This window comes from Electrona antarctica (assembly GCF_951216825.1).
Source record: "Electrona antarctica genome assembly, chromosome: 15".
Taxonomy (NCBI): Eukaryota; Metazoa; Chordata; class Actinopteri; order Myctophiformes; family Myctophidae; genus Electrona; species Electrona antarctica.
Window position 1 is genome coordinate 33,321,232 of NC_136796.1, and position 18,619 is coordinate 33,339,850.

The 18,619-nt window shown below is 44.1% G+C and overlaps 1 protein-coding gene across 1 annotated transcript; it reads left to right on the forward strand.

Moving 5' to 3' along the window:
* Nucleotides 1-10,621: 10,621 nt before the first annotated feature.
* LOC306938053 (thimet oligopeptidase-like) lies at nucleotides 10,622-12,337 on the forward strand (the record flags this gene model as incomplete). The annotated part of the gene is made up of 1 exon (XM_079522076.1): nucleotides 10,622-12,337. The coding sequence occupies one exon, from the start codon at nucleotides 10,622-10,624 to the stop codon at nucleotides 12,335-12,337; it is 1,716 nt and encodes a 571-aa protein (XP_079378202.1).
* Between the last annotated feature and the right edge of the window lie 6,282 nt (nucleotides 12,338-18,619).

Consider the following 18,619-nt stretch of genomic DNA (forward strand, 5'->3'; position numbering starts at 1 on the left):
TCTTAAAACTTTAATTGGCACCTTGACCTAAATTCCTACACACTTTCACTTAGAAACTCTATGAAATGTTTTGTAGTTTTAGAAATAGGCCTATTTTACTTTAAAATTAAGTCAATGGAGGATTTTGGTACATGACAACTTCTTCATGCTTTCACCTGGAAACATACCCGTGTGAAGTGAGGGGCGTAAAATAGTCCAAAATTGTCCATTCATTGTCAACGGAAATTTTATGTTTGTGTAGGACATACACCAAAAGCTGGACATAGGATGGGTTAGAGCGCCCCTCAAAAAAAAGAAAATCACACCCGTGTGAACTGAGTGGTGTAAGGTCTTATAGACTGATCAGCTGTGGTCTGACGTAATGTCTGACGTAATGAAATCACACCCGTGTGAACTGGGTGACCATAGCAACCATGCTCATTTTTTGGTACGAACAGACACGTAAACTAACAAAGCTAATTCTTTGGTACGAACAGACACGTAAACTAACAAAGCCAGTTGTAGGAGTGGTTTACACCACTCAAAAATGAAGGAATAGTTTGTATAAAAATCACACCCATGTGAACTGAGTGGTGTAAGGTCTTATATAGACTGATCAACTGTGGTCTGACGTAATGTCTGGGTGAACTGGGTGACCATAGCAACCATGCTCATTTTTTGGTACGAACAGACACGTAAACTAACAAAGCCAGTTGTAGGAGTGGTTTACACCACTCAAAAATGAGGGAATAGTTTGTATACAAATCACACCCGTGTGAACTGAGTGGTGTAAGGTCTTATATAGCCTGATCAGCTGTGGTCTGACGTAATGTCTGACGTAATGAAATCACACCCGTGTGAACTGGGTGACCATAGCAACCATGCTCATTTTTTGGTACGAACAGACACGTAAACTAACAAAGCTGAAATCACACCCGGGTGAACTGGATGACCATAGCAACCATGCTCCTTTTTTGGTACGAACAGACACGTAAACTAACAAAGCTGAAATCACACCCGGGTGAACTGGATGACCATAGCAACCATGCTCATTTTTTGGTACGAACAGACACGTAAACTAACAAAGCCAGTTGTAGGAGTGGTTTACACCACTCAAAAATGAGGGAATAGTTTGTGTACAAATCACACCCGTGTGAACTGAGTGGTGTAAGGTCTTATATAGCCTGATCAGCTGTGGTCTGACGTCATGTCTGACGTAATGAAATCACACCCGGGTGAACTGGGTGACCGTAGCAACCATGCTCATTTTTTGGTATGAACAGACAGACAGACAGAGACAGACACGTAAACTAACAAAGCCAGTCGTAGGAGTGGTTTACACCACTCAAAAAAGCAGCTTACTGTGGACAACTGGACACACAGGCCTGAACCTTTTACTTTGAAATGTTATGTCATTTTTTAGATGTTCAATGTTTAAAACTTTGGACTCTCCCCATTCTTTCATACTTTCACAGAGAAACTCAATTTCACAATTTGAAGAAATCCCCCTTACTGTGGATATGCATGCTTCAGATTATTACTTAGATTATATATATATATATAACCTCAAGCGCCCGATGCATTGCGCCCAATGACAGCCCCACCTGGCTATGCAATACCCATTGTACTCGTGTCAGAGTACCCGTTCCACCCATCTGTCTGTGTCCCTTTTATGCCCATATATGGACATTTCTGTATCTGTCTCTGTGTCCCTTTATTCCAATTACAGACAATACTTATTGAGTTATTTATCAGGCATGCACAAATATGGAGTCTATGCAGATGTCAGAACATGCTCCACCCGTAATTGCGTCTGTGTCCCTTTTATGCCCATATAAGGAGTTCTTCGTCAGGCATGCCCAAATATGGAGTCTATGCGGATAGCTGTCAGAACATGCCCCACCCAGTTATTATGTCTGTGTCCCTTTTATGCCCTTATATGGAGTTCTTTGTCAGGCGTGCCCAAATATGGAGTCTATGCACATGTCAGAATGATGTCAGAACAGGCCAGCTCCATATATGGAGATATAGGGTGATCAGTTCCACAGCCTGGGCAGAGGCCTGTATGACCGTGGGTCTGACCGACTCGACACCGAGCACTGCACTCCCTGTGGGGGTGTGGAACGCGCATGTCGAATGTCTGTGGCATTCAGGACCATGAAGTCTTTTTGAAAGTGAAATTATCCCTAATGAATTTTCCCCATGGGCCACATTTTGAATATAGAAAAAATGGGGGGTTTATATTAATCTTATAGAATAGATGTAGAGATGCAGAAGACTTAAGAAGCTATAAGATCACATTTCATATCTCCCCCCCCCCTATTGGTGGTTGGTGAGGGCCGGACAGATGGTCCTCGCGGGCCGCAAATGGCCCGCACGCCGTCTTTTGTGGAACCCTGAAAGGCGCTGTCCTTGGTGCTGAACCATGCCTCTCCAGTCTCCACGCACTAACCGCCCAGCGACTCACTCCAAGAGAGACTCCTTGTTTTGTCCTGCCAAGAGCAGGACAAAACAAGGAAGAGAATGGTAATCCATTCTCTTCCCCCTCTTTACGCAACCACATGTTGAAAGTGCGCCTCCTCATTTCTACTCTGTCACAGGCTTACAATAAATACAATAAAAATGATAAATAATTGCAAAACCTCTCTCCCATCGAATATAGATGGTGTGAGTGGTTCGGATGAGATTTCACAGCTATGGAAGGAGCAGTATTCAGAGCTATTCAACTGTGTAAAAAGTGAACTGTTTGTAGTTGAAAATGTTGATTTTAATGATGAGATGATTGTTACACCTGCAGAAGTTCTTGAAGCAGTATTGAAGCTAGGAGATAATAAGGCCTGCGGTCTGGACAATATAACAGCGGAACATCTCAAACTTGCCAGTAGGACACTGTGCCCTCTGGTGGCCATGTGTTTTGGAGGTTTTTTTACGCATGGGTTTTTACCTGTTTCATGCTTGCTGTGGTACTTGTGCCGGTCATTAAAGATAAAGTGGGTAAGGTAAACAGTTCAGATAATAGGCCAATAGCCCTGGCCAGTGTTTAGTGGCAGCGGTGGCCGAACGGATAGCGGCACGGTCTTGATACCGGAAGGTTCCTAGTTCGAATCAGCCGTCCGACACGTTAAACTTACCACCGCTGAAGTGCCCTTGAACAAGGCATTGAACCACTACGATGAAATGTGTTCTATGAGCAGGGCCTGGCTGGAAACAAGTTCTTGAGCTTAGCCCAGATACCCTGGGTAAATATAGATTTAATTTAATTTCATTTCATTTCATTTCATGTCCAAAGTACTTGAGACAATTCTACTGAGTAGATTAGAGAGGTCAATTTTGTCTGCTGATAATCAATTTGGCTTTAAAAGAAAACATGGCACTGATTTGTGTATTTTTGCTCTCAAAGAGATCTTAGATAAATATGGTAGGCAGAACTCTACAATGTTTGTTTCTTTCATTGATGCTTCCCGGGCATTTGATCGCATTAATCATGAAAAGCTTTTTTCTAAACTGATGCAAAGAGGGGTCCCCAGGTTCTTAGTCAGAATCCTGGTGTTCTGGTATGCTCACCAGACCATGAGTGTAAAATGGGGGAAGTCAATGTCTGCTCCCTTTCATGTGATCAATGGTGTCCGTCAAGGGGGAATTTTATCTCCTTTTCTTTTTAATGTTTATATGAATGACTTATCATTGTCTTTAAATACATGTGGTACAGGGTGTAGGGTTGGTGACTCACTAATTAACCACCTGATGTATGCTGATGATTTGGTCATTTTCAGTCCGTATAGTGCTGGTCTCCAACAGCTTCTGGAAGTATGCTCACAGTATGGTCTTGATTTTAATATAAAATACAATGCTAAGAAAAGTAAAATAATGATAATCCGAAGTAGGGAAGACAGACATTCAGCCTTTCCTGACTTCCATTTGGCTGGCACTGCTCTTAGTGTGTGCAGCGAGTACACTTATTTGGGCCATATCATCTCTGATGATCTCTCAGATGACAAGGACATCTATAGACAGCGACGGAAGCTGTATGCCCAAGCAAACATGCTGTGTCGCAAATTTAGCATGTGCTCGGTTCCTGTGAAGATATCGCTCTTTAGATCTTTCTGTACACCGCTGTATACTGCACACCTATGGTGCCGCTATAGACAAAGCAGCATCAGAAGACTCACAGTGGCCTATAATGATTGTATGAGGCTGCTGTTGAGAGTGCCAAGAAGCTCCAGTGCTAGCCAGATGTTTGTTAGTGTCGGAGTACCTACCTGCTCTGCTGTACTACGTAACCTTATGTACAGATTCATGTGTAGGGCATCTGAGTCAATAAACGACATCATTGCTGTAATAACGGACCCTAAACGCAGTTCACTCAGGTTCTCATCGAGACTGTGGAACCACTGGCGCACATGTCTGTATGTCAGAAACAGTGTGGGATATGTGCATATATGTACCTTTTTTATTTATTTTTTGTATTTACTGTTATATTGTATTGTCTGTGATATGGATCCTCCTGGGTCTGAAATAAAGATTGATTGATTACAGGAGCGGAGTTGGATCCGGGAGGAAACTAGGAGAGTAACGAGAGGTGAAGGAGGAAACCTCACATCTCTATATTGTTCCCTGGCGCCGAGAGAGAGAGCGTGCAGGGAAACCTTGTATCCCCCAAGCCCACATCGTTTCTGTTGTTAACGAGAACCTTACCGGTTCAGAAGACTCCCCTGAGGCAGAACTTTGCTAAGGCTAAATACCACCGCTGACTGATACTTTACCTGTTCACTGGAACCCTGGGGAAGGAATAGCTAACGCTAAATACCACACCTGACCGATACTTTACCTGTCCGCTGGAACCCTGTGAAATAAGAAGAAATGTAGGTAAGGAAGCTCTATTATAATGAACTGTGTGAAGCCTAGTCTAAACCTACCTGCATGTACCTACCTCTGCCACTGGAGCCGCTGTCCGCCGTAGAACCTAGAAGAGAAAAGAGAAAGAACAAGCCCAAAATGACATACTGGTAGTCGCACGTGCGTGCGTGCGTGCGTGCGTGCGTGCGTGCGTGCATGCGTGCGCACTCACACACACACACACACACACACACACACACACACACACACACACACACACACACACACACACACACACACACTCTCAGTAGTGGGTGTCAGCTAGACAAAAAGTGTCTGGTTGCCTGGAGACGAGGCAGCCAATCAGAAAGATAGGTGACTACGGCAGCCAATGAAATTATAAGTTGCCACTACCAACCTGATAGATTGTTGACCAGCCTGATTTGGAGCTGGTAAAAAGGCCATTAGAAATCGAACTGTCACCGCTGCCCCACCAGAGTGGTCCCGAGCCAGTGACAATAAAGCAAAGACTGTTTTTCGTTTGTTTAATTGAAGACTAATCGAACTCTCTCACCCTGCAGAACACCGACCAGGAGGAACAAGAATGACTCGATTTGATTAATAATGTTGCAATTTACTTTGGCCTGAACCTAAGTTGTAACAAAATAAAGGACACTTTCTCCCTGCCTGGTTGAAGTGTATCAGACCACAGTGTAGCATGAATTAGCATTGGATCTTCTGATGAATTGAAAATGGTGGACCCTGTTGCAAACAAGTGTCATGCTTTATCATGGTGTCATCCACAGTAACTGTTTTTATATTGAGTTTCTTTTGAAACTGTGCATAACATATTCAATGAATCTAATCAATCAATCAATCAATCAATCAATCAATCAATCAATCAATCAATCAATCAATCATATAGATGTAGGCCTATTTTATAGAGTCTGACTTTTGCTTTCTTAGATACAAGGCTAAGGAATCTTGCTTGGTTGGAAATGTTAAAAGCTAAGCCTTCTACTGTAAATGAATACGTAGGCAGTACCGTCGTGTCATCTATCATCTTCACTTCTGACAGAGCCAGCAGTTTCTCTGCTGAACAGGAAGACAGGAAGTATGTCGTCTCCATTTCCTGCAGGTATCAGTTCCTGTCTAGTCTTGCGTAGACAGACAACTATTCCACAATCTCCGAATGCTATATAGAGTCTGGAACTATAGCCCCCATGAGCTGAGTAACGGAAGCTGCCATTTCCGTTCACGAAAATATATTTTAAAATATCTTTACATTTACAGCAACAAGATATAGCCTTAGATGATTTATATTTATATTAAAATACATTTGCGCGACTGTAAAGACGAAATGGAAGTGGAGAAGAGGCTCCAATTCCGCTTTATCGCATACTCATGAGACCTCTTCCGTTGGCCCAGACTGTATGATGAAGCTGAGGCAACAGTCTGGTAACGCGAGACTAGTTCCTGTCCTTTGAGTGAAGGCATATAATTGATCTGATCTAGATTTGCGCACTGTGGTGAGTCTGTGGAGTCTGTGGTGATATGATTAATTATTTAGCCTGGCCAGTGTAGTAGAGGCTGACATTTTTTCGGGATTCCTGCAGGATGGAATTAAAATGTCTAATAATTCCGGGATGGGAATGAAAAGTCAACGGGAGCGGGCAGAAGCGGGAATGACATCAATTAGCCTCATTATATTACCACGGATGATTGAACTTTTCCTGGGAATACCAGCCGTATTTGAGGCGAGCATACCGTTCCTGGTATCTTTTGAATTAACACAGCATGAAACAGTAATCTAAAAATAACTCTTTTTTCAATGTATTTTTATTGAGGCTCTGAGATTTCACAACTGTTCATCACAATTCAATGTATATAGAACCACACATTCTTTTTTCAACATAACATAGGAAAACAACAAGAACCACAATACGGACATTACAATGCACGGACAAAAAACAAACAAACACAAAAAAAAAGACAAAACGAGTACACCACAGTCTTGACATGATTACCCATTGCCTTTTTTAATGACAATTTATTAATTAAAACAAAACAAATAAACAACGGGAGTGCGAGTGGGATGGGAGTGGGAGTCATTTTTAGTGGGATCAGGGATTTTTGAGTGGTGTAAACCACTCCTACAACTGGCTTTGTTAGTTTACGTGTCTGTCTGTCTGTCTGTGCTCAAAAAATGAGCACGGTTACTATGGTCACCCAGTTCACACGGGTGTGATTTCATTACGTCAGACATTACGTCAGACCACAGCTGATCAGTCTATATAAGACCTTACACCACTCAGTTCACATGGGTGTGATTTTTTCTGTGGGAGTGGGATGGGACAGGAGTGAAAATATCATGAACTGAACTGTGTACTGTATACTTTTATGTGTTTCCTGTTTTGCCTAGCTGTTTGCCTGTCTTGTCTCACCTCCCTGATTACTAGTTTTCTCCACCTATAAAGGCTCATTCATAGTCTGGGTTTTCGGTGGTGAGGTGACCACCGAACTACAACATGACGTCACAAGGCGTGGTGAAGAGCAAACCACCGCCCCAGCCCTTCGCTCTGTTTTTTAGTTAGTTCTGTTCACCTGTAACCTCGCGTCACCAGGCTGTGTTACAAAATTGCCATATGATCCAGTTGGGAGCGGATGATATCGTAACGTCATGTTGTAGTTGTAGTCATTGTTTTGTAGTCATCAGGCGATTCAGGCCGGAACCATCAATCTGGAACTTCCTTTCCTACAAACCGGACGAATAACAATAAAAGCGTGACTCGTTCTCTTGTAGCCTACGGCTTTTATTGGGAAAAATCGAGGGAAAGGAAGTTCCAGATTGAGGGTTCTGGCCTGATGACTACAAAACATATCATCTGCTCCCGACCGGATCAGGAATGCTGCCCAGGCTAGTAGTATGAAACCATAATTCATCATTTAATAACTGCAATGTTACTATATTCTACTCATTTCAACTGGTCAGAGACTCAGAGGAGCTGACCTGCAGGGGGTCTTACTCTTAAGGCATGCATTCCACTGAAATAGCCATTGTTGACCTAATGATAGGAGAACAGATATGGTTTAGCAAGTCTCTTCCTGACCAGCTGATCAATGTTTGTAAATACATCAAAGATGTGAATATAATCCTTTCCTAATGGATGCCTTGGCCTGGAAGAGAGGCCATCAGGTCGTCTCCAACCTTCTTAGAGTGTTTCAACCCTCAACCACTACACTCTCCAGACTCAGCAGTGATTGGCCGAGTCACTGCCCCTCTCCTCCAGGCTTCCAGCTATAGACAAGTCCACGGAGGGGCACCCCACGCGCAGCCATCACCGAAGCGCAACCAGCACCGGGAGGGAGAGCCACACCCGGCCAACAGGGAAGTGAGAAAAACCTGCCGGCCAGGTGCAGCAAACCAGTGCTGACCACACCCCAGCGACCGCCGCGCCCAGGGCACCCCCCCGCGGACCCGCCCACTGTCCTTTCTCCCCTGCCAGAACTAGCAGGAAGCTCTCTCTGCCTTGTGTGTTCTTGGGGGACATCAGGCACATATAGGGGCTATTAGCATTCTTGAGGACCCAGGTCTTCATGTGGGGACATGATTGTTTTGCAAGGAGGTGCCAGTGATTTTCCGTGTCTGTACCACAGCCCATATATTCTACTATATATTCTGTCTGAATGTAAGGATTGTGGTCAGTTGGGCCAGTCACTACCGTGTGTCTGGTCAGCCCAGCCTATGGGCTCCTGAGCAGCGTGAGCCTTTGTCTCTGTACTTTGCGAAATAAACCACCTGAGAAACATCGTCAAGCTGTCTGCTGTGTCTCAAACTTTTCTCCGTGCTCTCCAGTTTTTAGCAGAGTCTCTTTTTACACAGTGAGGACTAGTGTCCTTGAAATTAATATACAATATTAGTTCACCTGTGTATTGTTATTCCTGTGTCTACTTAAACCCTCAGTTCCTTATGTTTCTTGCTTGAGTATAGATGTTATGGTGTTATGTTCCAGTCCTGTTCATGTGTTTTGGATAATAAATCAGTGTTCATTTGACCTGCCCTGCTCCTGCCTGTCTGTTCTGCACTTGGGTCCCACTTCCAGTTATGCAATGTTTTATTTATGCACATATTTGGAGATTACTATCTGTCTGTGTTCATTTTGTGCTCATATATGATATGGAGTTCTCTGGTGGAAGTGACATGTTTTTTTATTTTCTTCATAGTCAGTGTGGCTTAAATAAAACGTCTGGGTTTCCGAGGCTAGTGTGGCTGTGGCATATGAACATTTGAATAATTTACTCAATTTGAATCATGACACCATATGCATACATTTTTGTCCACAGATACAATCTGTTCGTACCACTCAATGAGCATGGTTGCTATGGTCACCCAGTTCACCCGGGTGTGATTTCAGCTTTGTTAGTTTACGTGTCTGTTCGTACCAAAAAATGAGCATGGTTGCTATGGTCACCCAGTTCACACGGGTGTGATTTCATTACGTCAGACATTACGTCAGACCACAGCTGATCAGGCTATATAATACCTTACACCACTCAGTTCACACGGGTGTGATTTTTTTCTCTAATTCTCAGTTCCAGTTATCCGACGCACCTGTCCTTTGTAGGTGTGCAGAAGGACTTTTTGAGTGGTGCAAACCACTCCAACAACTGGCTTTGTACCCGTGTACCCGTGTTTCCGTGTTTGTTCGTACCACGTAAAAATGAGCATGGTTGCTATGGTTAGTGTGTGACGTCACTGCCATAGCTGATCAGACTCTATAAGACCTTGCACCACTCAGTTCACACGGGTGTGATTTTTTCTTATTGTCCACAGATACCAAACTTAATTTTTTGAGTGGTGTAAACCACTCCTACAACTGGCTTTGTTAGTCTGTGCAGAAAAAATGAGCATGGTTGCTATGCTCACCCTGTTCACCCGGGTGTGATTTAATTACGTCAGACATGATTTCATTACGTCAGACAGGCCAGGCTATATAAGACCTTACACCACTCAGTTCACACGGGTGTGATTTTTATCTTCTTATGAGGACATTGTATTGATCATCACACTCAATAATGCCATCGCATGACAACAGAGACTCACTGATATGCCCCTATATGGAGATCTCTGTATCTCAGTCCTTGTCCCTTTATGGCCATATATGGAGACTGGAGAACCCTGATGTCATCAGTATATACCCATATATGGGCATGCCCCCTTTTGTGCCCATATATGGATCGTAGAAGGGAAAACCTCAACATAAAGACAAGACCATAAGCAAAGTTAACCTTCACAGCTGACCATAACAGCATAGGCACAGCAACCCACCAGAGGTCTGCAACATCCAACAGACTCCCTCACAAGAGAGCTCAAACAACAATGCGATTAATTTCCACTAACATGGGACCTACAGGAGAGGTGGGACCTACAGGAGAGGTGGGACCTACAGGAGAGGTGGGACCTACAGGAGAGGTGGTTTTCAGCAGCCCTCCTCCTCACGTTTGCAACAAGAACCGCCTGTGCTGGGATCTCAGCCCCAAACAGTTCCAACAGATGCCAATTGCCAAGACCAGGAAGGTGTACGATGCAGTGGGTTTCCTTGAACTGGACAATGTCACCTTTGACAACAACAAGGCCCTGGCCAACATGCAGGCAGGGTACCCCCTGTGCTGGGATCTCAGCCCCAAACAGTTCCAACAGATGACTGACGAGTTCATTGCCAAGACCAGGAAGGTGTAGGATGCAGTGGGTTTCCTTGAACTGGACAATGTCACCTTTGACAACACCCTGAAGGCCCTGGCCAACATGCAGGCAGAGTACACTGTCCAGAAGAACATATTGATCTTCCTGTTTAATGAGGCTCCCAGTCAGAATGTGAGGACCGCCAGCTTAGATGCATGTAACAAGCTGCTTGAGTTTGACGAGGACATGGACATGAGAAAAGACGTCTATCAGAGAATAGTAGCTCTGGGGATGAAGGTGGATGAAGACAGTCTTACTACAGAGGAAAAGCGATACATGGAGAGACTGCTTGGGGAAAGTATCAAGGAGATACAAGACAAGATGAAGCGTGTGGAGGTGGATGCACACAGACTTACTACAGAGGCATACATAGACACATATATGGAGACAAACATGGAGGCAAGAAGAAGAGCACTGCATCTCCCCAAAGAGAAACAAAATGAGATAAAATGCATTAACAACAAGATAAGAATAATGAACGTAGACAAAGTATGCTTTGAGAGGTTGGTGAATCTACGTGCTCAAAAGAGTGCTTTGCTGGGCTTCAAAACCTATGCTGACTTTGCCCTGCAGACAAGCATGGAAAAGTCTGCCAATACGGTCTCCATGTTCCTGGAGGAGCTGCTGGAGAAGCTGAAGCCGAATACAATACCAGACCTATCCACCAGAGAGATCCCTTACGTACAGTTAAGGGAGTATTTTCCAGTGGACGTTGTGACCCAGGGTCTGCTGGACATCTGCCAGGACCTGCTGGGCCTGTCGTTCAGCCTTGTACACGACGCCCCCGTGTGGCATCCTGATGTCACTCTGTACAGTGTCACCGACAGCTCCTCTGGGCAGATAGTGGGACAGTTCTACCTGGATCTGTTCGAGAGAGAGGGAAAGAAAGCGACTCCTACAAGGGTATTCCCCCTGCAGCCCGGCTGTCTGCTGCCTGACGGGAGCAGACAGATAGCTGTTGCTGCCTGCGTGACCAACTTTCACAGAACCACGACTGCCAGTCCCTACCTTCTGCAGCATTACGATGTGAAGAACTACTTCCATGAGTTTGGTCATGTTATGCATATCCTCTGTGCTCAGACTGACTATGCAATTTTCAGTCCATTCACGGACTGGTACTCGGACTTTAAGTGGTACCGGGACTTTTCCGAGGTTCCATCCCGTATGTTGGAGAACTGGGTTTGGGAGAAGGAACCACTACAGAGAATATCCAAACACTACAAGACAGGAGCTCCGATTCCTGACAACCTGTTGGACAAACTGATCAAGTCTCGCTTCACAGTGCACAGCGCAATATATGATACAATCTTTGCCAAAATTGATCAGGCTTTTCACAACCAGACTGGTTTGGTGGACCCGCTTGAGGTATATGAAAGGCTTAGAATGGAGATTCTACGAGACCCTGGTTATACAACGGCCAACATACCAACATACAATTACATACAATTTCATTCAATGTACCTAGATGCATTCTACTATCGCTACATGTGGGGCGAGGTGTTCTCCATGGACATGTTCCACACCCGTTTCAAACAGGAAGGAATCATGAACCCTAAGGTGGGTTTGGACTACAGGAACTGCATCCTGAAGCCTGGTTGTTCTGAGGACCCCTATGAGATGCTGAAGAACTTCTTGGGTCGTGAACCCAATCAGGAAGCATTCCTCCTGAGCGTTGTCGAGCAAGAACCTGACAGAGACGAGGAGTGGCCGTTACTATGTCGAGTTTTGGGAGAAGGAACCACTACAGAGAAAAAAAAAAAAAAAGATCTGGAGCTCTGAGCAAAGCAGAACTGAGACAGATACAGTTATTGAGTTATTTGTCAGGCATGCACAAATATGGAGTCTATGCGTAATTACGTCTGTGTCCCTTTTATGACCATATAAGGAGTTCTTCGTCAGGCATGCCCAAATATGGAGTCTATGCGGATAGCTGTCAGAACATGCCCCACCCAGTTATTATGTCTGTGTCCCTTTTATGCCCTTATATGGAGTTCTTTGTCAGGCGTGCCCAAATATGGAGTCTATGCACATGTCAGAATGAACAGGCCAGCTCCATATATGGAGATATAAGGTGATCAGTTCCACAGCCTGGGCAGAGGCCTGTATGACCGTGGGTCTGACCGACTCGACACCGAGCACTGCACTCCCTGTGGGGGTGTGGAACGCGCATGTCGAATTTGAAGTCGGTGGGCGAACGGTTCTCGAGTTACGTGGATTACAGTCGTATACACGTACACACACACAGAGACTTGGTGCATTTATAGATAGATGTTCTTAAGCATGTACCAGAATCAGTAGGGAAAAATCCTTTTCATTTTTTTCCTTCCCATATGAGATAGCCGTTTTAAGCTCCAGCAACCTTTTTATTTGGGGTTAAGTGATATTTATTCATATATTGACTCACCTACTTCATGAAGGGAGACGGCTCACCAGGAAGGAGGCGGGGAGGGCGGACACCAAGGACCAGGACATTAGGGAGGTGGGTCCAAATCAGGTCAAAGGTCAGGAGGGTTGGGGGGTGTCCATACCAGGTTCTGGCCCTCGTCTGGGCAGAGAGACAGGAAACATGCATATGGGGCAGATATGCACCTGTATAGCCGTTTTGCAGTTGACAACTGTCATTCCTTCTGACAGGCACTTGGGTATAGTCCTAGAATGTGTTGTTACATTTCATGTATTATTATTATATATTTTTTCCTCAATATGTTGTGTACTCTTGACTGTAAGATGTGCAGAGAATCTAATTCAATGGGAACGCCACCTCTTGGGACACATTTTCACTTGTCACATGTGAAAACCTGATAATACAAAATAAAATGTTAAAAAAATAGACATTAAGCTGCATTCATCTGTAAATAACAATGCCTGTTTTACCTCTTTTCACAAATGTAGACCTACGTAGATAAGTGTAGGCTACTGATGTTTACCACTTTTTCCATAGGCCTATCTACTGTATACTACAGATCCTACATGGAAAGTAAACTTAATGATGTTCATCTGCTATAATTACTTTGTTGTGTATTAGGCTACTATACTATAGCCCGGCCTTGCATGGTACATTGTCAATATCGGCTATTGTTAATCCGAATACTGAATCAAGCAACTTAAAAACAGCTTGGGGTGCATATAGGCCTAAGGCAGCCTAACTAGACTATAAAATGACCAAAAGTCTTTTTGAAAGTGAAATTATCCCTTATAGGGTTCCCCAATTAATTTTCCCCATGGGCCACATTTTGAATATATATGGGTATAATGCGGGCCGGAAAAAATTGGGGGTTTATATTAATCTTATAGAATAGATGTAGAGATGCAGAAGACCTACAACTGTTGTAGAAACATAATTACCTCCCCCCTCTTATTTTTAACAGGGGTTGGTGAGGGCCGGACAGATGGTCCTCGCGGGCCGCAAATGGCCCGCGTGCCGTCTATTGTGGAACCCTGAAAGGAGCTGTCCTTGGTGCTGAACCATGCCTCTCCAGTCTCCACGCACTAACCGCCCAGCGACTCACTCCAAGAGAGAGAGAACTTTAGTTCGTTACGATTCGACCATGTGGAGTGGAGACTCATGGATGGATGCGTGTAGCCTACAGTAAGTAGCCTACAAGAGCGTCATGGAGATGTCACTTGAATTTAAACACTGTGCATGCCGGAGTGATCTATTCAAATGTATACAAATTGATCATTGATCTTATCTCAATTTTTAATAACACGCATTCATTCAGCCTGACCATCCTGGCTTGACAAGGCGATATAGGCGAGGCAGTAGAGGCAGTCGCCTCGGCCGCTCCGATGCGTGGTATTAAACTGTATACTCAGAGTATATATATAATAGAGACTGAACTGGCGCGAAGCTCCGCCCCCCCAGCTATTCATGTCAGTGGAAGTTGCTCAGTGGCGTTTTGAAGCACCCGGAAGACTGCCGGAAGTACCGTCTGAGAACGTCTACTTCCGCATTTGACCACCAAATTTTGGTGGTCAAATGCGGAAGTGCAACCGAGCGCTCAATGTTAAAGCCCAGCTGCACGGGGTTTCCCGGTCATGAATCCACGGGTTCGCCTGTAGTCCCTCCTCCTACCACTAGGGAGGAGAGCTTCAACGTTGGAAAGCCTGCCTGCCCCCTTGTGTATACTCTCTCTCTCTCTGGCTCTCTCTCCCACAAACACGCTGTTAAGTTACCGCGACTAAGACTACATTTCCTGTCAATAATAAGCCGTGTAAAATGTAGTTCATTGGGAGGTAAAGGGTGACGCTTTATTGTGAAGGCCCCTTCACGGCGCAGGCAGGAAATAGAGTGTTTAAACTGGGCTGCTTGGCTGCACGTTAGAGTAGACTGATTTGCTCCGGTCTGTCCGATGGCTGTATATATAAAGTTGTTAGCTCTGCTCTGCAATCGCCTGATAAAGGTGAGTTTTGATTCTTTGAACAATCAAAACAAGACCTAAAATGAACACAGGCACTTTCAAAAGAGGGCAAGATAGATGGAGTAAAGGTGGAATACAAACACAACAGCTCCATCCACATGCACTTACAATCTTACTTAGTGGAGGTGAGTGAAGTCGCATGAAAGGAATACTAAGACAACAACAGTATCAGAAAGATGGACGGACATGCCCACGTGAACTTTACCACTTGAATTGAAACATTAATCATCGGTAGCAGCATGGGGGGGGGACACTCTAACCGCCACCCTTCTCAGCCTGGCTTGGCGTTAGTTGAACGGAATAAACCAGGCTGTGGAATGGACGGACACGCTTGTCAAACCTGGATTTGCCTTTACATCCATGATCCGATCCGATCCAGCATGATTTAAGTCTGTACGTTCTGACGGTCAGCACGTTCAAATGGTTTAACTTGGAAGCAGGTGTTAATCAATCAAGTTTACGTCTATAAAATATGCCAAATAAATTATTCAATTTGCCAAGGCCAATGAGTTTGAGGTAGTGATCGCGCAATGTATTGGAAGCAGGTGTTAATCAATCAATCAATCAATCAAGTTTACGTCTATACAACAGCGTCCCACCAGAGTGCTCTTATCCAACACTGACAAGACAGCATGGCCGATTGGCCGTATACTTTCAGGTATCCGAACAGTCGCGGAGGGAAAGCCCTCATAATGGACAACTTGATTCGCTACCTCCGCAATAAAACTACAAAATAAATATATTGGCGATGGCAGTTTTGGCACGTTGGCGTTATGCGTGTGCACTGTGCATGAACACCGACATGTTAATGGAACGCGGTGGATGGGGTTCCCGGTGGATGGATGGACTGAAGGCGGATGATGCAGCATTGAAGCCATGATGTCGTCGTGGGTGAGGCATCCATGCAGGTGACCATGATGACCAGTGTTGATTTTGACAGCAAATTTCGATTTAGTTTGTCATTTTTAATACAATGTTGTTTAATTTTAGTCACATTTGTAATCTGGAATGTTTTAGTGTTAGTCTACTTTTGTCTATACAATCTACAGTTGACTTTGTCGACAAAAAATAATTTTAGCGGTCCTTGATCTGTCATTAAGATTTTACACTTGGTTGCATCTTGCATGCTGAAAATAGCCGATAGATCTGATATTTTCAGAGCGCAACAGCGGCCCGAGCGCAACCAAACGTGTTGAATTGTCTCTTCTCCACTAGTCCCTTCCTAACATTTTAGTCTAGTTTTTATTTGTTTGGGCAATAGGCCTACACTATATTTAGTCATAGCTTTATTCATCATTCATGGCTTAATTTTTATCTCGTTTTAGTTTAGTTTAGTCTTTGTCAGTGAAAAAAGGTAGTCGACCAACATTTTTTGTCATAGTTTTATTCGAGAAAATCAGCGCTGATGATGACCACGCGGCGGAGGCTGATCGTGTCGCAAGTGGCGACTTGCCACTCACCACCACGTGCTCCAATTGAGCAGATGCTCGAGCAGGTGCGGCAGCCGGCAGCGGATCCAAGCCTCCCCGTCAAGCGGGTCTATGACCACCTAGTGGCCCAAACGGCAGGTTATACGCAGAAGTTCATGCAGCAACCCCCCCCTCCCCTCCAATATCATCTTTTCCATGCAGTGAAAGCGCGGCTGGAGAGACTGCTGGTCATGCAGTCCCATCCCATGCCCCACATACTCTGCAGGATGTGTAAAAAATGATGGGGCATGAAATTGAAGATGCCTTCTATTATAACTATCTGTCTGCATGTGTCCATTTTGTGCCCATACTGTATACATACTGATAATATATTATATATATTATATACTATATATTATATATATTATATACTATACATACAGATTGAAATAGGTAGGCTGTAGCCTATAGTACAGTCGAGAAAAAAACCAATATTCGCGCTGCTGAGCTGGTAGGTTACTGTGATTGGTCAGGCGCGCGCACGTGCGTGTGTGTGCGCGCATTTACAACCCCACCCCTCGCTTTTGATCGCCTGGTCTGATGACAGCTGTCAGCCAGATCACACGACCAGTGAGATGCATCTACTGTACCCGCTCTGCACAGCTCATTTCCCGTCCACAAGCATTTGGAAGTTGGCTCCAAAACTACCAGTGTTTCGTTGACTTCACGGCCGACAAATTGAACTCGAAGCTGGGCTGAATGAATGAGGAAATACCGCTGTAGTGCCGAAATGATTTCGGCTCGTCAGAAATTTTCAGTAGCACTGCACCGAAGAGCCGACTTAAGGACGGTCCCCGAACCTCAAATTATGTCACATTGTAGGCTCTACAGATACTTTTATTCGGAGTATGAATATGAATCGCGCTTATAGTTCGTTTGGTATATCCATATTGTAATCCAACTCGTAGCGCGAGTGGCGTAACGATATCATCCGCTCCCGACCGGATCATATACCCGAAATGAAATGGTACCCAGGCTAATTTGCAGAAAAAACAAGTCAAAGGTTGCTTATAATAAGCAGACATGGCAACACTGCCTGAATGAAGCCCAGCATGAACCTCGGCGGGAAAACAAAAGTAAATAAATATTGCCCCACATTGACCACCCCCTGTAGCCAAGCAACCCTACATTCTCTCACTCCAATTTCAACAAATGAAATAATATTATATATGAATGATGTGTTTTTTGTTTTATTTTTTTAACAGACGTTTTTAACAATAAATAAGCGATTCAATTCTAGATACTGCCTGAATGTCTCACGAATCTGCTCTGTGGTCAAAACGTTTCCCGTGCAGGTATATCCTCATGCCATGGGCGTGTCTCATATCTGTCCATCATCATTAACTTTCAGGGTCCCTGGTCAGTCTGCGCAGCAACTCAGAGCTGGAACAATGCCGTTCTTCATTGTGAGTAACTAAAAAAGTGACACACTTTGTGATAAAGGGTCCCAATAAAGTTCAGAAATCACTTAAATCAGACAATTAACTCATTTTGTGGTCGGGAAAAGTCCCGAGGCAGGAGAGCTCGCCCAGAGGGCTGATATGTGTATGTAGTGTAGCCTACAATTTATTTTGTTATGTTGTTATGAAGGAATTTGCAGCAATCATTTGCAAATTAGGATTCTATACAGACTTGATCGGCCCATCAATGGCTCGGTGACTGTAGTTGAATAACAGATTCACACAGTATGTGCCATGAATAGAGTTCTTTGTTTTGCATGTACTGTATATTCCATATTTTAACCTGTTTTATAGGATATTTGAAAATAGAGCTTGTAGATCAGCTATTTAGTAGGTCTAAGTGTTTGGATTTGTGACACATGCAGTGAAATCTAATGTATTACAAAGTTTTGGCAGTGTGAAACAGTGAATGACTGACCAAAAAGACTTGCATTCTGACAAACTTCTCGTGTGCATTTCATTTGCACAGGTGTTGTGAATGACCCGATTGAGAAAAAAGAAAAAAGATGTCAAAATGTGATTCCATGTGAAATATGGAATCATATATACTGGTATATATTTGCAATCGTAACAGGCACGGTCGCCCTTTTCCATCTCGCCCCCACTACTCTACCTAGCTGTAAATAACAAACATAATTCATGCTGGTGATTATATAAAAGGTAATATCATATTAATTTATCATTGTTAAGTTCACTCTGTATATCCACAGG